The sequence below is a fragment of the Bombus fervidus genome, chromosome 2 (assembly GCF_041682495.2).
Source record: "Bombus fervidus isolate BK054 chromosome 2, iyBomFerv1, whole genome shotgun sequence".
Classification (NCBI taxonomy): Eukaryota; Metazoa; Arthropoda; class Insecta; order Hymenoptera; family Apidae; genus Bombus; species Bombus fervidus.
In genome coordinates this window covers 3,861,133-3,885,842 of record NC_091518.1, presented here as the reverse complement: position 1 = coordinate 3,885,842, position 24,710 = coordinate 3,861,133, and the positions used below count along the sequence as shown (strand labels likewise).

Below are 24,710 nucleotides of genomic sequence, written 5' to 3'. Positions count from 1 at the left end.
TCTGGAATAAATTTTAACTTATTCGTTATTTCTATTTCTCATATTCAATAATAATAGCAATTTTAGACATTTTAATGTCTAAATTATAAATTAATCTTTCGTGGTCGAATTACGTTACGATAGAATAATTTTTTTCAATAAGCTTAATAATTCCATCACTAAAGATTAATAGACGAAAAGAAACGCGCTGTTATATTGTAAATTAAGTATATATTTAAGGTGACACATTTTTCCGAAACGATATTTTCGGAAGTTGAAGGTGATATTTTAAAATTGCTCAACGAACGTCAATTATCAATGCAAGTATATTTTTTTACATATCAATTTACGAAATAAAATGAGAAAATTAACTTTCCAATTGTACGTTACGCAAACTTTTATTTTATAAGTGTATTTTATATGTTCATTTTTCTATAATTTATAACGTGAAAAACCTTTTAACTTCTCCTACTTGAAATTGTTAATGATACAACTAATTGTACATCTACACAATTAGTTATACAATTGAATACTGCTCATACTTCTGTATAAAATGATATTGTTAAATCCATTACTCTGTAACGTGTGATGTTAGAAATTTCTTGCCCTTTTTGTACTTGAAATTATCAATTGTACATGTAAAGTATTTTTATACAATTATTTTATTAATATATTTATATTTGGTGGGACGAAGAAATCGTAGTTAATCAATTGCAACTTTGAAACAATCCTATTCAAAGCATTCTTGTTTCCATCGTCAGTGAGCTACATTATCTGAGTATTTCCGGAAATACTTTGGACTCGTGATTACAATTAAAGGAACAGTAAAACATTTGAAAGATATTTCTAAAAGAGTATGTTTATTAAACTTATGATAGCCTTTGGATAATCCTGAGATATAGTACTTCTACGAATGAATATCTCTTGATCGAGTATAAAAGTGTTCGATATCTGCAATATGAACATACATAGATAATGGAAAATATTTATCTTGATAAGAAAATCCGGAGGGCTTCCACTGTCCTTCCAGATGACGCAGGTGCTCGCAGGACATGGAGTATTCGGGGAATACTTGAAGAAAATCGGAAGAGAGGTGACGAGCACCTGTCACCACTGCGGTGAGGGCGAGGACACGGCCCAGCACACGTTAAAATTTTATCCGGCGTGGGAGGCCCCACATCGTATTCTACGGCTAATGATCGGAGAAAGATCCCTCGTCAATTGTGAAAGCGACGCTGAGGGGGCGACAAGAGCTTCTCGCAGTACGCTCATATTGCGAAGCCGTAATGCTCGTAAAGGAACGAACAGATCGGGAGAGGATGAGAACATCCCACCCTAGCAGGATTTCGCGCCGAAGGACGGTTCTATGCCGTTCTAGGTGGTCATAGAGGCTGACACGCCGAGGAGGATCTGGATCTCCTCAGACTTACACGACGGCTCAAGGGATAGCGTTGAGAGGGGTGGTCCCTCCCAATTCCCGAACTAACCAAGGAAGACTCCCTCAGACAGGAGAGGACGCAAGAGTGCCCTGGCAGCATCCGAAAATGGGTCCTGGGCATTCCAGCTGAGCGTCGGGCGGTCCACCGTGGGGATTTAGTCGGTATAGTCCGACACTACCTTGCCGCTTCCAAGTGGGGGGGGGGGAGGGGTCCATGAGGATTTCCCCACGTATAAAAAAAAAAAGAAAAAAAAAAGAAAAAAAATTACCATTTATATAATAGTTACATAATAATTATAATATAATTATATAACCAGTTATATAACATTATTAATTATATAAAAATATCACAATGATAAAATTTACAAAAATATCAATATAAGTATTAATAATATCTTGTGATACAAATATTAATTAATTCGATATCATATGAAATTATGTATAGATACATTTAAGCACATCAACTTTTGGCTTTATGTGCCTTCCATTTAAGTATCAAGTATGTCAAGAGTTGTAAACACACTATCCAAACAGATAAACCTAATACAGTCATGTAATAGGAAATTGCGGGCATATCTATCTCTTTTAAGATCTTTTTAGGTGAACGTAATGGACAATAGATTTCATCACACCGTAAATTTTCTCTGTCTCCATCGTAAATTGCTTGTAAAATACCTTCAAATCCATACCTACAGAAAATCAAAAATAATTTTCTTTCTGCAATTAATTTTATAAAAAAAAAAATAAATCTTTATCAATTATGAAATGCGTTAATTACCTAAAGAAACTAATGGAACACAAAGGTTGCAGAAATGGTGGCACTTCCCTAAATTTTAGAAAAAAACCGGCAAATAATATCATTGGCATATTGAGTGCAGGAATCAAGAAAATTCCCATCTGAAAATATTAATTAATTTTGTTAGTATTATTTTAATTTTACATAATTGGATTGTTTTTATATCAAATTAATATGTGTCGAATTATGAAATTACATAAAATTACAATGATACAAATGTTATAAGTGACGTAATATGTATGTTTCCAATTCAGCGAACATTAGGAGAATACTTGATCCTATACAGTCACGTTGTAATTATCTAAAATCATACATTACATGCGTATCGAATGCAGCCCCAACAAGCATTCCTGATGATTGTCCAAGAATTGTTGTTAAAATACAAATCAACCACGTACGTAAAAATCTATCGCATTGCATCGGTTGACCAGTCATATAGTATGCAATTGAAATAAATACCGAAGGTGTAAGAATCTACAAAGATAACTATTATATTAAAAACAATATTTTTAATCAATATACTGTCACTACATTGAGGATGTTTATGTAAATTTATACTTTTACACACATAATTAAATAAAACAATGGAATCTAAATAAAGATTTATCCTACTGAATGTTATAATGAGCATTTTACTTTTAATATTTTATATATTCTTTCATATTGTAAGCATTCTAAATATTTTTGTGCTTCTAAATTTCCCACAAATGCATAAACATCCACAATCTAATTATCATATTAGAGTAACAAACATATATGTATTATACAAATGCTACTATTACACTTACTTGTAATGGGAGATCTGACAATACTTTTACAGAAAAATAAGACCTTAAATGATACCAATTATTTAAGTACTCTCGTATAAAAACTGCAGCTTCTATAGGAACTGTAAGTAAAGCAACAATTTAACGTAAACTTTGTAATAATTAATTTGATGCTTAGATTTCTAATATTGTAAAAATAATGGTAACAAATATTTAACTTACACATCTGCACAGCCGGCATGGAATTCGCGAAGTATAAGAAGAGCAGAATAAAAAATACACAAGCTATATTGCTGTGAATCCTATTAGCATTAGTTCCTGAATCGTAAAATACTATGCCTAGTAGAAAAGCTACTATAATGTGAGCCGCAAATCTCAGTTTTGTCAAAGTCTACAAAAAGCAATTTGTACAAAAATGAAATTTTTAAACGAATCGAATTACTACAAATTATTAACTTCTGATGCAATTACTAACATTGTCTCGTTTAATACAAATTAGTGCTTTTAATAATAAAATCTTGTGTTCTTGCCATAGAGACGATAGCTTCGATATGTCGGTACTATTATCCAATTTTGCAGCAACTGTAACATTTGTTCCTAAAATACTTGTACTAGATTATTCAATATTATTTTAACATTAGACTATTATTTACTCTAACTATTCTAACTATTCTAGTAAAAAATTATTCTAATGTTATCTTTATAAATAGTGAATTTCTATGTAAATATTTCAAAATAATATAATTACCCGTAATAGGATGTTGAAAGTGTTTCTTCCATTTTGAGTATTTATCTCGACTAAGTTTCTGTAGATTATTTAAATCACCACTTCTTTCCCCAGTTACAACTTCGACAACTACAACGAAATTAACAATGAGTATGTTGAGTAATTACCAGATTCATATTATTAATAGTAGCATTTATTATCAAATGAAGGTTCCACGGGAGAAAGGGGGAATGTCAAATTCTAACATATCTAAGGAAACGAAAATTTATTTTTTAATATACACACACAATATACATGTATAATATCGCAACATCATATTTTCTCATAGATATTATATAAAAATAAAACATTTTATTCTTTATTTTGTTCTATATCATTCTCAACTTTTACTCATGATTTTAAGTAATATACTGTAAGTATTATATATAAGTATATATAGTATATATGTGTGTGCGTATGTATACATATATATATAGTAAGTAAATAATATAAGTAAGAGTAAATTATTATATTAAATTGTAAAAAATGAAAAATATGTTGTCGATACACCTCAATTTGTTATAACTACTGTAAGATGCAGAAAATTTTAATTCAAATTAATACGACATAGCTGGTGATAAAGGGCATTCACAGGAGTGTACGAAGAAAGTAAAGAATTCGTTAAAATTTTCATTCCCTCTTTCTCCTTTGCATTCTTCAAATAGTAATATTACTATTATATATACGTATATATATACGTATATTACCAAATTCGGATATATTATAAAATTGAGGACACACATATTCTGCTTCACTGAACGTGCAGAAAACATCGTTCCAAGCTCCACAATAAAACGATGTCCCATTATGTATAACCAATAAATCGTCAAATTGCGATATCATACGACTACTGGGTTGATGAATCGCACAAACGACTGTGCAACCTCCTTTTGCTATTTTATGCAACAGTCCAATAACCTATCCGAAATATTTTTATTCGAAATAATATCATTTCCTAGATCACTTTTCAAAGTTACATATTATAGGATTAGTGTTATAGACCTGATTCGAAGATGTACTGTCAAGCCCACTGGTTGGTTCGTCGAGTAATAAGACAGATGGTTTTGTGATTATTTCTACACCAATTGATAATCTTTTCCGTTCTCCACCGCTTAGATTCTCTACTAAAGTGTCTAAGCAGCTTGTCAAATTCAAATTTTCTGCTATTTCTGTTACCTGTAAGGTTAGATATACATGTATATGGAATATTTCACTTGTAAATGTATAATTGTGTTTTGATCAAAGTTTTCGAAATTTAATATTTCAAAGTTTCCAAATTTTCAAACTTCTATGCTTGTGAATTGTTAAACTTTCAACTTTTGATTTGTCAAACTTACGAGTTTTTAAACTTTTGAATTTCCGAACATCCAAGTTTTTACATTTTCGAGCTTTTAAACTTGCAAATTGTTGAACTTTCAAATTTTTAAAATTTTGAATTTTCAGATTTCAAAAATTCCGATATTTGAACATCGAGAATTGTAATTTTTCAGACCTTTGAATTTTCAAATCTTTAAACTTTCAGTTCTCAAATTTTCGAACTTCCAAATTCTTAAACTTTCAATTTTCAAATTTTCAAATTTGAATGATTTGAAATTTCGAAATTCTTAAAAAAAAGTTCTTTTATGACATTTCGCCACATGGATCTTAAACGAATAACCACAAATTAATATATATTACTGTCTACAGCAAATGATGTACATATAGAACGTAACGTACAATCAAATTGAAAGAGCGCAGTTCACGAATACCCTGAACCTTTAAACGTGCTGCAATGTAGAGCGTTTCTCTGGCAGTAAGAAGAGGTTGTAAAGCAAATTCTTGCGGTAAGAAACATGTTTGTTTTCGGAATGCTCTGCCATTCCATTCTTTACCGTTAACTGTGATCGATCCTTTAACATTTGTACTTTTTAGGTTACATATAATACGAAGTAACGTCGTTTTCCCAGCGCCGGAAGGACCGATAATCGCCGTTAATCTCTCAGGACGGAAACATCCTGTTACATCCTCTAATATTCTTTTCGATTTTTCTGTAAGAAGATAAAGATTTGATTTTCTTTATGATAAATTTGGATAAGATATACTATCCAGACTGCAAAATTGTTTATCTTTATGTGTTGCTTCAAGAGTATTTTAAATCTGTTTCATGGAAATATATAATTTTGCAAATTCGGCCTTATGAATCTTTGGTCCAGAAAGGTCTTCTTAACTGTAGAAATTCACGTAAGACCGTGATATTACAGAGCGGTAAGCGGTGAACAGCAAACCAACTGATAGTATAGTCAATGCCAATTTTACCGGTTACCGCTCACTGCTCTCTGTATACTCATCTGTATGGCCTAACCGATCGTTTCACGGAAGTGGGAAAATAAGAAATACCTCTTGGGTTAAAAAATAATCTAATCCAATACTCATGATTCAAATGCGTATAGAGTAAGCCATACAATAGGTTAAGTACCAAACTTTAAGAAAGATATCGTCAAAATCCATAAGAAAGTCGCACATCAACCAATTGACCGAAATTGTTGTTTGCATATTTCCATGAAAACTGATCCTCATTTTCGGTTTCGGTGATCTTAAAAATCCCTAAAAAGTGCTATTCTATCTGAATATTTTGCAGTCCAGATACTATAATAGAACCATAATTTTATAATGTTAAATGTTTGAAAAATACTTGCAAACAGAATGTTAGAAATGTTTAATGAACAAACGTTTACTAATATTGGGTTGGCAACTAAGTGGATTTTGTCATTAGGTGGTATAGATAAAATCCGCAATCACATTGAAATAGAAAATAGCATTAATGAAAACTGAAGTCAAGGTCGAAGGTCATTTACGTAAGAATTAGAGAAGAAGGTAAAGAGTATATGTAAATTTACTGTTTTAATTAAAGGACAAATTATTTTCATTCTTCTTCTATAAATGTATAAAATCATTGTAAAATCCAATAATTAAACTGCGGACTTTTATACAAATTGATATTTTTGAGAATATAATTAAAAAAGTAGGAGCTCGGTAGAAAATTATTTTAGCTAACAAATGTAATAGAAAGTACTATACTATGGATATTTTACATATTCTTCTTCTTACTTCTTCTTCTTCATACTCCTCTTTCTTTCATATTAAATACATTCTGTGCAATTTTACACATACAAATTTATATATGTATATATATTATATATATAATATAATATAATTATATAGTATAAATTCCTAAAAATCCATAACCTACTTATAATGTACATTTGTTGTTTGCTACTTGTGACTAGAAAATTATGAATGCGCATACTTATCTTTATATTATGTTAAATCTGAATAAGTATTATCAGAAATACCATCCATGTGCAAACGCATAAGTATTTTTTGTTATTGTTAGTTAGGAAATGTTTTTAATTTTACAATGACTTTATACATTTATAGCAGAAGAATGAAAATAATTTGTCTTTTAATTAAAACGGTAAATTCACATATACTCTTTGTCTTCTTTCTCTAATTCTTACGTAAATGACCTTTGACCTTGGCTTCAGTTTTCGTTAATGCTATTTTCTATTTTAATGTGATCAATATTGCGGTTGCGATTACATAAGTTAATCTATTATTCACACATCATTAACAAGTAACGGGTTAATGCAAAATACATAGTTGCAACTTATAATTAATTTTTCAAATAATTGGCTACAATAAATAAAAATCATCACAAAATATTATGCTAGTAGATACAAATAAGGTATAAAGTCTTCTCATTTTTGTTCCTACAGATCATTCGTATTTATAGTTATTACTGGTTTTAAAAACATACTGCTTGGTAAATATTTTTAAATACTAAAATTATCAGTCGCATATTACTGATTGGATTACATACACTTATGCATAGGTTACATACATAGCACATATTTGTCGCATAAATAAAACATTCTTACCTACCAATAATCAATGGTACAGTCAATTAAAGAAGTTTGCATGCGTATATTGAATTTGATGCATCCAACTTATCAAAAGAAACTAAAATTCGTTATAAAATTCTGTATACTTTCATATTAACTGATATTCATTTATTTTCGGAATAAATTAAAAAAATCTAAACATCTATCTCATAAAAGACTAAACGTCAGAGATAACAAAATCTTTAATTTTATTAATTCTAAAAAGATCGTAAACAGTTATTGGTACCTACAGAGAGGACACACAAGAGCCCTTCTTTCCTTTTAACGTATTCATAATGCATTCATAATCATTAGATGGTATTGACAAAATCTGCAATCACTTGGTTACCAACCCAAAATGTAGCTATGAACAATAGGAGTATGTATAATTTTGCAAAATTATATTTTGTATCTTTTTACTTCTTTTTTTATAAATGTAATAATTTGTATTATTTTTGCTTATAATAAAAAGTAATTTGTTATATTTCAAACATTGATTCATACAGGCTTTTGTAAGTAACTGTACATAGTAACAGAATGCATAAAAACTATCGGCTATCTTAGCTCAGCACAAGATATAATGAAAAGAAATAATGAAGAAAAATAGACAAAAAAAAATTGATTTCTGTTTTTAAACGAAGTGATTAATCGACAGCTATGTAAATGTTAAATGCCATTTAAAAATTATTCTCCTCAATTAACTAATAGATAAAATGGTAGCTAGTTATCCTTTAAGTAATGCAGTTGTTCTATTTTCTTCATATACACGAATTAACTAAGAATGAACGTATAATTGGCGGAAAAGGTATAGTACAATAAAATCATAAAATTTTTTCTTTATATTATTAATATTTCAACAAATTATAAACAGTCCAAGCAATTTATTATTTCTTAATTTTATAATGCACAATTATTCTAAAGAAATTTGATATATTGAAATTAACAAGTAATTTTACAATTTTCACAGATTTAAACTGCTTCCATAAAATGCATACATCTTTGGATACACATACATATGACCACCATTGATTAGGTTTTAATTTACAACCTCACTATATCTCTTGCATTAAATATACTTGCCTTTACCAGAGCAGATGGTATACGAGAGATTGTCAAACTCGATATGCATCTTGGTAACCGACTGAGAATCTGGATTCAAAAATTTCTGATCCTCTCCTATTGTCAGTTGAACGGTGCATTCTTCTTCGTCGATCATTCTCGCTGATGGATTAACGATTGCATTATTATGATGCGCTTCCATCTTAATTTCCTACATCCGACGACTGATAAATATGTATTTAAACTAATCGTTCAAATAAACCACTGGAATTTGACCCACGAAAATTGGCATTTACGCGGGTTGTACTATGTTATCATCTGTTATCACATATACAGCGCACAATCACAAACGATGATTACAACTCAAAATGTTTCAGCTTACGAATGTTTGCTGCTTACGAAATGGATGTTTTCCTCCACAAAATAAATATAAATGATCATTTAGTTTCATATAATCAAAACTCCACCGAGAGGAATACTAAATATATACATATATATACATATATATATACAATATATATACATATGTTTACACTTCCAAAAATTGAAATTTCAAAATATTTTGTAATAGCAGATTTTTAAGACACAATGTTATTGTGAGTAAATATTAATTTAAAATGTTTAGCAATTATTACTAATTAGTAAATAATTTTTAGGACACGTTCAGTTGACTGTAATTTTTCACAATTTTAGATTCATCAAATATGAGAATCCTATACACAACAAGGAGATTGCACTAGTTGCTGAAGAATGCATCAAGAAGCTAACAAAGAAGATGTACATTATTCACTATGATGCAATGATTGCATATAGTTAAATGTCGCGATGAAAAAAGAATTTTTCACGTAATTCGTTGAATTCACTTTATTTAGCAGAAGAAGCATTATGTTTCCAAGGCACTCTTTATCTAATGGCGAACGCAATAGAAACGATATGCGATCCCAACGAATTCGTGACGGCGACTGCCGATTAACTCTTTATTACAGGGCCGTACAACTTTCTTGCTATGGAAAGCGTGTCCAGTCCCGTTTGACCTTGCATTCTGAAGTTCATTGCATCTGAAGTGCTACACGCGTAACTTCATTTAAAACATTTCTATCACGATTGCTTTTATAAATGGACATTTCTTTATATTTTTTATTGTTTTCATTAATTACTGTATCTAACAAATAGTTCTTTTGCGCTAATTATTAATAAATTTTATCACTATCAATATTACATTAGGTTGTCCCAAAAGATTCTCTCTTTTTATTAATAAATAATAGATGTGCAATATTTTGTTTTATGTCAAATTATTGAGTTATGTACGACCCATTATGATCTATTACTTTCTTCCATTTCTCCAGAAACGACATAATACTATTTTTCCAAAACTTCCCAGATTTGCTAGAAAAATATTGTTTTAGGTATTTTAATATCATGTATTGAACTGATTCTTTTACTACGAAGAGAATTTTTTAACAAGAAGAATAAATAATAATCACGGTGGAATATCCGGAGGTAAGGCATCGCAATCCAATTTAATAAGTTGTTTCTAATGACCAGAATTAACTATTCTGGTTATAGCTATTGCGATAACGTCAGGAGTTGTTTTTTAGCTTTAGCCGTTAGAAACAAATTGTTATCATTTAATTGGATTGTTCTACCTCATCTTCCATAATCTCCGAATGTGGTTTCGCGTGATTATTATTATTCATTCCTTTCGTTAAAAAATTGTTTTCACGGTAAAAGATTCAGTTTAATAAATGACCTAAAAATGCATCTAGAACGATATTTTGCTAGCAAATCCCAGAAATTCTGGGAAAATGATATTATGTGAAGAATGAATTGTACATAGCTCAATGACATGATATAAAATATAAAATATTATGCATCCATTATTTACTTAGAAAAAAACGAAAGAAACTTTTGGGACAACTCAGTATTTATCTGAACCTTTAAGAATATAGAATAAAAAAATTATTGTTAACGTTTGATATTTAAATAATTCATTATAAAAATATCTAAACAGTATGAATATATCACATTTTTAAATATTTGCGTAAAATTAGTATAATCAAAATATTATGTATATTGTTAATAATTTTTGAATAGCATCTTTAACATTTTCAATCAAAAGAAATATTCTCCGCGAAATGTGGAAATGAAAATGCGAAGCTAGAAATAAATTGAAAATAAATGAATATATTTAATTTTTTATAATATTACGTTTTTTTTAATATAAATCAACTGTAAATATAAAACGGCTGCTAACTTTTAAAATTTAGAACAATGTTGTATAGTATATTTAATGTAGACGTATATACCATAGATTTATGGAAATAGGCGTAGAATCTACGAATAATATATTTAATTATACTTTAACATGTTCCAAACGAACATAATTTATACAAAAAGTTTGCTGTTATCAATCGATACGAAACACAGTATCAAAAGACATTGGTTTGTGATATTAACTATCTCAAGATAAGGATTTCTATTTCTGTTTCGACAAACAACATCGTATTGTACAAATAATTATTCGTCGCTTCTTTCTGCCATAATAAAACTACAATTAAATGCAAATATATATTCTTTTTCTTTCTCCAATAAAAATTTCTTATAAATTCTTTTCTTTCTTTTTTTTTTTATACAGAAGTTTTAAAAGAAAATCAGTCTTTAACAATAATTCATTTATATTGTTCTATTTACACTGAACACAACACGATCGTAGAAAAAATGTTTCATCGATATTTCACACATATTTTCGATTTTGTGCTTCTTTTTATACACGTTTCTCTAACTTATATTTCAGTAATGTGTACGTTCCAATATCCAGTGCGATATATAGAGCGACCAATACAATCAAACAGAACCAATAGTTAGCTTGCTTCATGTCTACAGCGTTTAACAACGTCTCCGGTATAGCAAAATGGCAATAGACGTCTGAACAAGAAAGCTTTGGTCTATCATACCTAAAATCACAGAACAATATTGTGTTAACAATGATGTGAAAGGAACAAACTTTATAAAGTAAATTTTATGCTGTAGACTTTACCCATAAATGGCGATCATTACACCCTCGAAACCATATTTAAGAAACGATAAATGGAACAACCATCGTAAGTATGGATGAGCGTCCCTGAATTGAACAAAAAATCCACTGAATATCAAAAATGGAAGAATCGTGAGTGGTCCAAAGATCATACCGTGCTGAAGCAAATAGTAAAATAAGAATGCAATATATGGCAAATATTTTTAAAAATATACATTCATACAAACCTGTATTTTCATTCCTGTTCCAACTAAAAGGCCAAACGTTTGAGCAACCATACTGACAGCAAAACACATCAGCGTGTAGAGACAAAATCGTTGAAGTTCTAATAATTGATCACTCATATAATATACAATGAGAATATACAAAGAAATGGCTGTGAATTGAATGGGAATGTCAGCTAACTTGTTAGCAAGGTAAAAAGAGTGTAATTTGTACCAACGATTGAAATGCTCCCGCATGATGATTGGTAACTCCGAGGGAACTGTGATGTAATATCAATTTTTATTGATTAACACAAACGATTTTTATTCAAGAAAACAAGGTAAAATGTTTTCGGCTTACATGTTGTTACTGTTGCGCTGAAGGCACTGAACATAAGAAACATTATATTGAAAAACAGAAGATTGAAGTTATCCAACACGTAGACAGCATCTTGGCCTATTTTGAAATAGATCACGCCAACGATCAAGGCAATTACAAAATGCATCGAAAGTCGCGTAAATGTTAATACCTGTAAAAAGGACAGGAAGCAATTTGAAAGTTTTCTTACTTTGTTAAGAAAAAATATATATAAGAAATTATGGTCAATCTATCGAAATGTGACGCTCTCTCCGATTTCGATGTTTTTGAAATCTGTTGTAAAACTCAACACTCTGAACTTTTTCCTACACATATAACCGTCGGTCGTCCTTAGTTTCCCAGTTAGATGCAACAGTACCCCGCCGTTTGCTCTTACTTTTCAAACTGGGTTAATAGCAATATCAATTTACGAATCCCCTTATCGATATTAATGTAAACTGTAAACAATGCTAGTCAATCGCCTCACGCGACGGTCGGATTAATGCATATTACTATTAACCCAAACCAGCTTGAAAATTAAGGCCGAGCGGTAGGGTACTTTTTCGTATAACTCTAAAACTAACGCTTACCGCCAATTATACGAATAGGAAAAAATTGTTCAAATTACAGATGACAAATATTTGAAAATGTTAATATTTCTATGATGTCTAAATTTCTATATAATTTTATTATAAATATATCCATTGAAATTGATAGAAGTGTCTGAAATATCATACTTCGACCAAGATCAATTACTTCTGCGGTTATATTACTAATGTTATTCATTACATATTTTCCAAGCGTCAAATTTCTCTAGAAATGTTATGAACTTTGTATCTACATATTCATTTCTATCTCCCGAATTATTCAGTGAAATTTACTAAAAATTTTTTTTTTACATTTTAGTATTAATTTTCAAATTTAGTCGAAACATTCTAATCAAATTACACTATTAATCTCAGCTTATACAATTGAATTTAAGAAAGGTAATATTACAAAGAACTCTTTCACAGCTCTTATCATTTAATAGACGTTGACTCAGTGATCTCACAGATGGGACTGACTTTATTATTATTGTACATTTCCGTGTTCTAAATATGAAGACATCTATATATAAAAAAATCCGACCAGTCGTATATCTATTTTTATTCTTACGCGACTAGTCTGTACACGTGTCGCAAATATAACAAATAGAGAAGACTAACAAATCCAAATGAATCTATTAATACTATTGTGTTGGCTCTTCTTACAACTAGCGAGTAATTTTGCAATTGGCTGCTGAGTTATACTATAACTTTCTTCTACGCTTTGTCTGTTACAACGAACCTATTTTGTAAATAATATATAGCGGCTGCAAAAAATATTTGCACATTACATACTAATTAATTAGACTCAAGTATATTAATTTTTGTATCATTTAGTAGTACTTTCATAAGATTACAAAAATTGAAATGTAGGACCTGATAGAAAAATACTTTATTGGAAAATATAAACAAGTGCAAATATTTTTTTATTTACATTGTATTTACATTCTAGATAAATTTTTTATTCCAAGATCGAATTATTCATTACCTTATCTCTCGAGAGTCTGATAGCGTTTCTTTTAAGTAAAACGAACAGCTGTTTCCAGAAGCCAATGGCACACCCAGTACCAGTTTTATGTTTACCATAAACGTGCTGTATCTCCATCGGAGACCGTTGTCGAAGTGCTTGGAACGAAGCTGTCACATTCAAAGCGATTACTTCCTCTTGATGATTGACATTGGTTACATTACTAATTGACCTCCAGGCATTGTTTTTTCCATTCTCGATGGCATTCACCATCTGCGGCAGATACCTGCCGTAATCTCCATTGCAGATTTCCATCACTATAAAAAGAGAGACTTTTTCTCAAACATCATTTAAACTTGGGTTACTCTTAACTTTTTAAACTGATTTGAAAAAGTGAATAAGAAATGTTAGTGGATATTTTAATCAAATTTTCTTGCTAATTCACGAATTGCTTTGTGTGATACTTATAGTACGAATGATTAAAGACGCTTTGTGTCTCGTACATCAAATGTCTTGTATATCACGACAATTTTACATAATAAAATAGGCAAGGAGCAATAGTTCACATTTCCATAAATCATATACTGTTTTTTTCCCCCTTAAATGTGTATGCAAAACGCTCGTGCAATATCTTTTTTGATGATTCTGTATTCAGAGATATTGCTACAGATAGGATATAATGTAAATTAGCAATATGATCAAGGAAATGGTATGAAATATGTCTGATTTTCATTTACTTACGAGTATTTACTTACGATAATCAGCTGGATTATAGTGAGTGGGACATTGCAAACCGAGGCTGCTCAAATAAGGCACTAAATTCTGTGTGCTACCGCTATACACACAATTTCCGTCTGCCACCACGTAAAGATGATCGATCATATTCAACAACGAAGCACTGGGTTGATGAATAGAACAAATCACCGTTTGTCCCGCCTTTGCCAACTGCTTTAGCAACGTTATACAATATTTTGAGGTCACACTGTCTAGTCCACTGCAATTAATATCCAATTAAATCTTTACTATTATAATTTGTAGTGAATTAGTATAATTTATAGTGAAATTTGGTATTAATAAAGCATACAGGTATTAAAGTACAAGTATATACCTAGTGGGTTCATCGAGAAATAGAATCGGTGGACTGTTGATTAATTCCAATGCAATGGCCAGTCTTTTCCTTTCTCCACCGCTAAGTTTTCCCGTTCGTGTGTGGCGACATGTGTCCAGGTTCATTGTGACCAAAATCTGATCAATCTGAAACCGTGATTCAAAATTAGTTTCCTTTTAAATTAAGAAATATGAAATGCTAAAAGAAATACTTTTGTTATGTTATATAATAAACTAGAATATAAAACAATGAAACTATAAAGCAATTAATGGGGCATTAATTAATTCAACTTTTATAACAATTATACGCATGGTATATTAATAATATATGTATTAATTGGTATATTAACGGCATTAATTGTAATTGGTATAATAACATAATTATATCATTGATCTATGCTTTTGTCCAATACTGTAAACATCATAAAATTTCTGTTGTATTTGATCCATTTAATGATGAATTTTCTTAAGTTAAAGAGAAATTATACAATTTTTTATTTGAGTATATCGAATTTAACTTAGATCAACCTTATTCAAACCAAAGAAAAAATTAAAAATTAATTATTAATAAACAAAGAAAAATTAACTCTAAAGAATGAATAATGAGATATTTTTAATGAGGGGAAACTGCTTCTCTGACCTTGAGCTCCTAAATGACTATAAACAAGCTATAGACAATAAAGTCTTCGACGAACAATTTTTCAATTAATTTGAGCGTTGTGACTTAGAACAAACAACTCTGCGATTATATTATAGATTATATTACAGATTGACGAATAAAATGTAATATACCTTTTGTTTCTTTTGTTGAGGACTTGTGGTAAGTTTCAGGTCGGCAGCAACGTTCATTGCTTCCTGCACGGTCAACAGTGGCTGCAAATTGTCGTTTTGCATTATATACGCTAACAATCTTCGAAATTCATTGAGATTCCTAGCTTTTGAATTGACCATTATATTCCCGGTTACGCCAGTCGTTCTGAAAACGGCCCAAAGTAATGAAATACATTTTTAATCCTACGATTTGCAACGCGTTTTCAATTTTCTTACTTTCTTCATCATTTTTTAGATTTCTTTTCCTTTTTTCGATTTCCTTTGTTAATTTTCTTGTTTTATGGAAGATAGAAAGATTAATTTACAGAGAAACTATGTTATATGCAACCCATGTGCCGAATAGTATGGATCAATATTCAAATTATGTAAATATGCCAATTTTCATCAGTTATACGATGCAGTTAAATGCATCGTGATAACACACAATGGTCGATTTAAAATGCCTTCAGTTAGCCTACTTAAAACATCGCATAAACTAATCAAATGATCTTAGTATGTTTGTAATTTTCATAATGAATCATTAGACACAATTTGATATTTTTAATTCACTACCGTAAAGGAAAAATATTGGATAACAATAATTGAGATAAAAATAAAATTGTAAGAAAGAAATTAGTCAGTAATGTTATCATCTTTAGCTAAAAAAAGATGAACCTATATAAATCTAATTTCTTATTTAGAACCTTTAAACATATAATTTTCTAAACCTTCTAGTGGTAATTTACACAATGATTTCTTATATGTGAAAAATGTGATATGATGTTAAAGATTATAATATGAAGTATAAGAATATACAGACAATCAACAATGACTGTGGAATATAAATTTAATTAATGAATAAATAATATGTTAACGGAATTTCTTATAACAGACGTTCATAAGAGCATGGAAATAGTCACGTTGCAAATAGTGCTTTATCGTTCTTTTATAAAATACAAGATTTCTTTGGTCACGCAAGTTTATCGGTGATAACTCTATTTCATCCAACGAACATCGCATTAAACTTCGATGCGTACTCAATGGAAATACAGGTCGTGTCTGTTTGATCGAGCAATGAAAGGATACTATGTGTTCATTACTACAATCTCACACAATTGAGCATTTAATAATACTTTCTGATTAATAGTTTAGAAGTAATGTTTTGAAACATTCATGTGTTCATTATCTAAAACAAACAATATAGAAATTACTACTAAAAATAAATTTTGAGACAGCTAATAATACATAAAATGAATATAATAATAAAATGATGGAATTATATCAACAGTAATTAACAAAAATATTAACTATATTATGCTTCATATCATGTGTATCACATGTTCAGTTTTCATATTAGCATCTTTCAAGCCAGACACTCGTCTCAAAAACACGTGTTTCTCGTATCAATTCCGTACAACTCCCCCTTTTGTTGTGACTGTTAAACTGTCATCTAATTTATATGGCATGTGGACTCATTTGCCAGCATTATTCTATTAAAGTAGAGCGAGAATTTCATTTTGATTAAAAATTTCTAGATAGTATATATTTGGTAAATTTTAGGTCAGCGAAGATATATTAAATCACTGAAAATTTCAATTTGGTGTAGCGTTAATAGCGTCATCAATGGTTGATAAAGTCAATCGTATGGTTGTTAAAAACGACAAAGATTGCGACATAGTCCTCATAGGTCAATGATATCTGATATTTTGAGATCAACCGGAAATTGACCGTTTGCAACAAATTATGTGACCGCACTTGATACTTACAATTTCACACTACATGCTACTATGATTACTGTAATGTAATAATTGCTCATAATATAACAGTCGTGCCAACGTTACTTTATAACCACAAATATTTCTAGTGTTCAGTCTAATATGTAATATCAATGGCATAAAATTATTGAAAAGAGGAATACGTGTAACGAAATTATTTGATTTCTTGTATTTATTTGAAATCTTGTATTTCTTTACTGGGTTTCTCTACTTTAATCAAATCTCAAAATTATTGCGCATAGAAAAGATTTGTCAAACTATTATTTACCTAAAATTTTTATATCAATAATAGTTATAATATTTCTGAGATTAAATAAAAATTATACACATTATATGATATATTAATATGAAAGAGTGTAAGACTTCATCAAACGTTAAACAGTTTAGTTTTCAATAGTTGATTTTCTAGTTATATAATATATCATTAATCAACATCGTAGCACAATATCATCAGTGATAATTATTATCAACGTGAATCTATTAAGCCCAATTTATCCAGGAACCTTTTACAAACATGTCTTGTTTAGCATTAATGGTTATCTACATTTCCTGCCCCAAATTCGACAGATTGTTCTCGATGATTCATATAAAATTTCGTCGAAATTAGTTTACTCTGTGTCATGTAAATGATAAAAAGAGACTATAGACAGAAGAAAATCTACTAACGTAAAGCCAGTTAGAACATCCATCAATGTGGACTTTCCAGCACCGGACAATCCCATAATGGCCGTAAGTTCGCCGGCTCTGAATTCGCCGCTCAAATTTTTTAATAGTTCAGTCTTTTCTGAAAAAAACATTTATGTACATATTTTTTGCACACATGCGTATTATTAAATGATATCTGGCTTAAAAAAAAAAAAAAATAACGCCCGCTGAATTATCAACGAAAGTTAGAGTATTGGATAGATATTATGCATTGTTGAGCTTCGTTTTTATAGCGATAACACGCTGTCCTTTCAACGTAAACTATATAAAGTTTATAAAGGCTCGCGCATGCGAGTTGATTTATAACACTAATAAAAATAGTATCCTATATGGCAAACTTTTGTAAGATTTTTTCAAAATTTTTTACATTACATTTTTTGAAAACTTTACGTACTTCTATAAATTAATTAAAAACATACGTTTATTAAACGATTATTTCTTTTTTGCACGAATATTTTAGTTAAATATTTAACTTTAATTAAAGATATGGATGAACTTCAAGATCTATATAATAACTAGATTTTTATGTATTTATGCGAAATTTAAAGATGTACACAACTGTACAGGATGAGTATAATATACAAAAATATATAAAACATTTAAATAAAAGTAGAGTACTCGTTATAATTTTTTCATAGGTAAAACAAATTCAAGTTCTATTTCTTTGGTCGTGTACATAAAAATGTGAATTGCACAACAATCGGCAGTCTATATAATGAAGTAAGTAATGAAGTAATAGTAATAGAAAATAAACGAATTTAAAACGTTTTCTAGATAATTTATAAAAGTAATAAATTTCCAAATTTGTTTGAAGTTACAAGTTTTCAGGCTTATTACCCTATGTTTGGAAATCTGTGGTGAACCTGAAAGGCTTCGGAAGAAAAGAATTACAGTCAAAGAGCGAAATTTCAACCTTTTGTGTCTCATCGTGCAACGTATACCATAAATAGAATGTCTTAAGAAAAAAAAGTAGGAGAAGGCAAAACGAAAAAAACTTTCAATAGGAGAGAAGGAAAAAGACAGAGGATAAGTAATAGAGAGACTAAATATTAATGAAAGATAAACGATAAAAGATATACATATGTATATCATTACAATTTGCAGCTGCTATAAGTTATGAAATTTTTGCAAACACTAAACGGTCCATACTTTCACTCTGCAATACCGACGCGTTTCTCTCGCATCTCTGCAAGAATTTCGAAATTGTTCGTCTTGAATTCTTCCCGTCAACGTTATCGACTAAAAGTGAAAAACACCAATTCAGTGCATGCTACATTGCGTGTCGATAAATCTAAAACACCAAACCGCCAATTACGTAAGTATATTATTAATTGCCGATAATAAAGACACGTGATAATTCCTGCTTATGCTTTACCTGTTTACCTCGTCCTGTTTTCATCTGATCATGAGATCTGCATCATATTACATTCCCCGATGTTTGCAAACAAGCTCACAAGACTCGCTTAAAACCGATCGTTTTCGCTGTTCGGTAAAACTAGAAAGCAAAATCAACGGAAAAGAACTTAAAGGAGAGAACGGAAAATGGCAAAGGTGAGAGTAGTGGTGGGGGAAAGCATACTTTTCTTATTACGATATTATTTTTTTAATTAATACTATGTTAGGTCCCTGTTGGATTACGTATCATTTTAAGTATTCGATATCTCTAATAAAAATAAAGAAAGAATAATTTTCTAACCAACAGTGTGATATTATTATTTCATCTTTAAATTAATATAATATGTTAAACCGTCATTGAGGTTATGTAACATATTTATATATTTGAAATACATAATAATATATATCTTTAATAAAAAGGGACTTTTATCACATATATACATAGAAAGTTACATGGAAAGAAAAAGATGAAGATAAAAGATGCTTCTTATATCGTTAACCGCAGCATAATGAAGGTCTTATTGAATTTGTAACAGACGATTTGACTCTATTATGTTTTTTAAAGACAGTATCAACGATGTTTATTATTCTGTCATCTTCTCTGTCGTTTCTGTTTATTAACCGTTTCAGGGTTAATAAACTCATATGGCGGCACACATTGGCGCACGCATACAACACAAAGAGATGAGGTAGGGGAGGGTCCGATTGTGCATACAGTCAGATACAGACGATACAGTCTATATTTGTACGCTCTCAAGGGAATTCTCAAGCATTCCAATTCGGAGAGCGAGAACAGCTCCTATTGTATTATCATCTTAACAATTTATTTACCACGATATATTTGCTCTAAAATATAGTAAGAATATTTTATTTTAGGTACATTTAATTTTACACTGTTTTAACATGAATGTTATCTACCACGAATACTTACTAATACTGTCTATCATAAAAAAAGTGATAGATAAGAAAATAATTATTTTCTAATATGATCATTAGTTGACATAAAGTCTAAAAAAATACAATAAATTATCCTTTATGTATTATAATTACCGTGTAAGTTAGCTAATTGAAATTGACGTTTCACTTTATTTACATTAGACTATATCACAGTTGATTCTTTTCTAAATTTCTTACCCCTATCTGTTAGGTTAGATAACATAACTAAAAGTGATAATAAATAGAAATTGATTGGAATTGATATCAACAATTATCTTTGGTTTTAAAACTAACCATACAATAAAATATGAATTATGTAAAATATAATTTATAAAATATTTTTTCGGAAATCTAGAAGAAAATAAAAATTTATTATAATTACTATAATTCAATTAATGCACGTTATAATACTACATTTGTATATGCGCTTGTAAGTATAATAACGGTAATAAATATTATTAGTAATAAACAATAATGCATATAACATTTGCATATAATAATGCAAAAAAGTGAAATTTCCATAATTACTAACAGCTTGAATGTGCCTTAGAAAAGTTAATATAGTTTATTCATGTTGATTAAAAGCGATTATCTTATTACTTTGACTCACATTAAACGCAAAAATTTTCGTCCCCGTTTGTTACAAAATTAGCCAACTTCGAAAACCGTTATTCCGTTACGACGCTATCACATTCAGTTCCGTTAACTCGTAAAGATCTTATCTCATGAATAAACATCATATTGATTTTGATGGTCGCAATACACTTGTGTTACTTCTTTGAAAGAAAGAAAGATAATTTATCATGCACCAAACATTTTGGGTTGAATAAACAGAACGCCAAATCTATTATGTTATACGTTACACGATAAGAAAAATCAGGTAAAGATTTCTATAAATAAAGTGAAATATGTCACTTTATTCAAACATATTCAAACAATGCATTTCATATTTCACTTCCAATACAAAAGGTTTTATATGAAATTTGTAATATTAAAGAAACTTTATGTGAATGCGAATAAAAAAGCACGAACAAAAAATTTGTTACATTAAAGAATTATTTGTGTACATTAGAAGCAAAAATTTTTTTATGAAAGTTTTTACATAACAAGGAAATATTTATATAGCTTCCACGTAACAAGTTTTTTACAGAATTTATCATAGCAAAAAATTTTGCTTATAACAATGACTTAGTAAAAATTGGATTGTAATGAAAAACTTACTTCCAGAAAGTATCCATGGCCTGGCGCAGTAGGTAATATCCTCGAAGACTAAAAAAATCGATTTCTGGATATCCATTAAGTCCTCTAGCTTCTTAGTACTGGTCGGAACATTTTCAGAGGTGGTCACAATATGCCTTAGCTGCTGTTGCATCTCGATGAGTACCTTCGTGCTCATTTCCTTTGTTCAATCTTCCTCGATTCCTCACATCCGACTTTTCACTATGTGCTGCTAATTCCTTCTTTTCTTAATGGCCGATGTGACTTATCAACACTAAACACAACGAAACACACGCATGAGACCGCGATAAACAATACACGAAACGAGAACTAAAAGAGAAGTAAAGAAAGACCGAGTTGGTATAGCAAGTCTCAAGGAATTGATTGTCGCATTTCGTAACCGTCATATCGTGGGTGGACGTTTATGGAATTTTATACAAAGCAATCAGAGCACCGTAAGCTCTCATACATTTACTTTATTCCATATTTTCTTCATTTAATTTAAAAAAGATCATGTTTTCAATATTCATTAATATCTATATTGGTTTAGCCTCACGTAACATAGTAATTATTAATAATTTGAATAAAGGAATCTCAGTAGAAAAGTTTACCTAAATACCACACATTACATAAATCATTATACTGTTGGTATTTTATATGTACATATATATTTTGTCATACTTTATCCATTCTATAATATATTCGTAAACTAGCACTTTCTTATTTCCTACAAGTGCATACAGATATGCAATCTAGTAGTCACGGACGATTAAGAAAACTGTTGGCAACACTTATTTTGTCCGTATTCTTACCGATTTGAATTGTAAATATCGAAGCACGTAACATGAATCTACGTCGAATCACCGTCAAAAATTTCCATTATAGAAAGCGAGAAATATATAAATATAAAATGCGTCAAAAATTTTAACTTTAATAATGATATTAAATATAGTAAATAATAATGGTATAATATAATAAATTTGGTGCTTTATATATATATTTGAACCATTTACGACATTGAAGTATTATTGTTTCATATAAATTCCACGTGCTAAAATTTGAAATCTAAAGTCCTCTTAATACATTCGTATCGCTAGACTAGTTCTATTATCAACCTATGATGCGCTATTGCTGCGTGTCTCTAAGATTAGGGAACAAAATGCAAACTAATCGCTTTCATCCAAATCGTATTCAAACAACAAATTCACACAAATTTATATAACTTTCTATATTCTATGTTTAATAATGTTTTAATTTGACTAACCGAAAAATTTTGTTTTGTTTATATCGTTACTTAATTTATAGATCATGGATGTTTGTACAAATTCATATTTTTGATAAATATAATTAACAGACTCGATGACTAAAGTGTGAAACTCGTATCGAAGAAATCAAAATAAAGTACATGAATAAATACATAATGTAAAAGAAGAAGCTTTATCTACATACATCATAATGAGTCATTGAATCTTAAAAAATCTGTTATCAGCTTATAAGGTTTCTATAAAAATTCATAAATTGGTTATGATAGTTACAATGTTAAAAAAGTGGAAGTCGAATAGAAATTCATTTTACTTATTAAATACTATAAATAAACTAGTATAATAATATATAATATGTAGTATAGTATTAATAAGTACAATACTATACAATAACTATAATAAATACGTAGCATAATTGATAATTTGTTATTCTATACAGCATATCACCGTCAAATTTCCCTTAAATATCCGCAATCTAGTAATTTATGAAGAAACACATACCGACGAAATATTCACTAGAACAAACACTGTACATTTAATTGTAAATAAAAATAAAATTTCTTTGATAGAAATGTTTTATCTAGATGTTTTATACTGTACGATACAGCTCTCGCACTGCTATCGGAGGTGACATGTGAAACGCATACAAAGTTCACGACACGAGGACAACACCATAAATGCAAAAGTAGAGGACGTGTTGAACGAACTCCTTGTTAGAGGAGGCGCGCTGCTGTACTGCCACGACTGGCCACGAGCTACAACTCAGCGGTGAAGGCGAAATAAAATTTCATACTACTCCCTCCTCCTCGTCGTTTAATAATCGCGCACGTTTGAACGTGATGAAATTTTTAAGTGACAAAGTCTCACCTTCTCTTCTTCCAATTACTGGTCATACAGTTTCCTTATTTACCGATTGAATCGCCTAGCACACCTTTTCGTCAATTCAATTAAAGTTTATATATTCATATGTATGTACATAATAACATTATGGTAAAATTTTATAATTTATGAGCTACAAATTACAAGTTAGTTACTTTACAAATATTTACAAATTTGTATTACAAATTTAAAAAATTATAGGTTATCAATATTACTAAACTTCTTATTACTAGACTACGGATACTTATAAACACTTAAGAAATTGAATAATTTAAGCAAAAACTTGTCTTATCTATAGAATATTATAACGAGTAGCCTGTTTTAGATATTTTTTATATTTTTGCATTTTATGCACATTCTATACATTTTTGTACCCTTAAATTTCCTGTAAATATATAAAAATCTGCAATTTAATTATTACAAGTTGTAATTTATATTGTATTGTATTTATTCAATTTCAAGTGGTCAATTTATTGAATTTCATGAGGTTTATCTCATTTTACTACATGCGTTAATATTACAATCAATGTTTGTGTAATAGTTATACTTAATTGTAATTTGTAACAAACTCTTGCTTTTATTCTTAGTCTGCGATTATATTACTAATATTATTAGTTACTAAAATACGCCATAGATTTATTCCTAAAGTTAATTTTAGAGATATAAATTACTGATAGCCAATCGAATTTCTCCGAACACGTATCGTAAAATAAATGTTTGTCGACGAGATTTGGACACTGACATTTTACATT

General features: G+C 29.6%; 2 protein-coding genes across 9 annotated transcripts; both read right to left on the bottom strand.

Annotated features, from left to right (window-relative positions):
* Nucleotides 1-817: 817 nt before the first annotated feature.
* On the bottom strand, nucleotides 818-10,232 carry LOC139997861 (ATP-binding cassette sub-family G member 4). 5 transcript variants are annotated; one of them, XM_072021883.1, is made up of 11 exons: nucleotides 8,747-10,231; nucleotides 5,463-5,773; nucleotides 4,749-4,922; nucleotides 4,454-4,664; nucleotides 3,729-3,836; nucleotides 3,456-3,577; nucleotides 3,203-3,371; nucleotides 3,002-3,102; nucleotides 2,532-2,687; nucleotides 2,196-2,314; nucleotides 818-2,106 (listed from the first exon to the last, which is right to left on the bottom strand). In XM_072021883.1, exons 1-11 carry the CDS (start codon nucleotides 8,925-8,927, stop codon nucleotides 1,878-1,880), a joined length of 1,881 nt encoding a protein of 626 aa, XP_071877984.1. In that variant the 5' UTR covers nucleotides 8,928-10,231; the 3' UTR covers nucleotides 818-1,877. The 5 variants fall into 5 exon arrangements, 3 of the variants coding, with proteins under 3 accessions (XP_071877984.1, XP_071877985.1, XP_071877986.1); XM_072021884.1 differs by having other exon boundaries at nucleotides 3,456-3,562; nucleotides 8,747-10,230; XR_011803129.1 differs by lacking the exon at nucleotides 818-2,106 and having other exon boundaries at nucleotides 2,410-2,687; nucleotides 8,747-10,232.
* Nucleotides 10,233-11,279: 1,047 nt separating this feature from the next.
* On the bottom strand, nucleotides 11,280-23,846 carry LOC139997859 (ATP-binding cassette sub-family G member 1). Of its 4 annotated transcripts, XM_072021880.1 has the most exons (12): nucleotides 23,581-23,846; nucleotides 21,821-22,091; nucleotides 18,230-18,347; nucleotides 15,771-15,954; nucleotides 14,980-15,125; nucleotides 14,627-14,865; nucleotides 13,893-14,188; nucleotides 12,324-12,492; nucleotides 12,165-12,243; nucleotides 11,987-12,084; nucleotides 11,763-11,917; nucleotides 11,499-11,679 (listed from the first exon to the last, which is right to left on the bottom strand). In XM_072021880.1, exons 2-11 carry the CDS (start codon nucleotides 21,993-21,995, stop codon nucleotides 11,799-11,801), a joined length of 1,623 nt encoding a protein of 540 aa, XP_071877981.1. In that variant the 5' UTR covers nucleotides 21,996-22,091; nucleotides 23,581-23,846; the 3' UTR covers nucleotides 11,499-11,679; nucleotides 11,763-11,798. The 4 variants fall into 4 exon arrangements, with proteins under 4 accessions (XP_071877977.1, XP_071877978.1, XP_071877980.1 ...); XM_072021876.1 differs by having other exon boundaries at nucleotides 11,280-11,679; nucleotides 11,987-12,243; XM_072021877.1 differs by lacking the exon at nucleotides 23,581-23,846 and adding an exon at nucleotides 22,630-22,651 and having other exon boundaries at nucleotides 11,280-11,679; nucleotides 11,987-12,243.
* Between the last annotated feature and the right edge of the window lie 864 nt (nucleotides 23,847-24,710).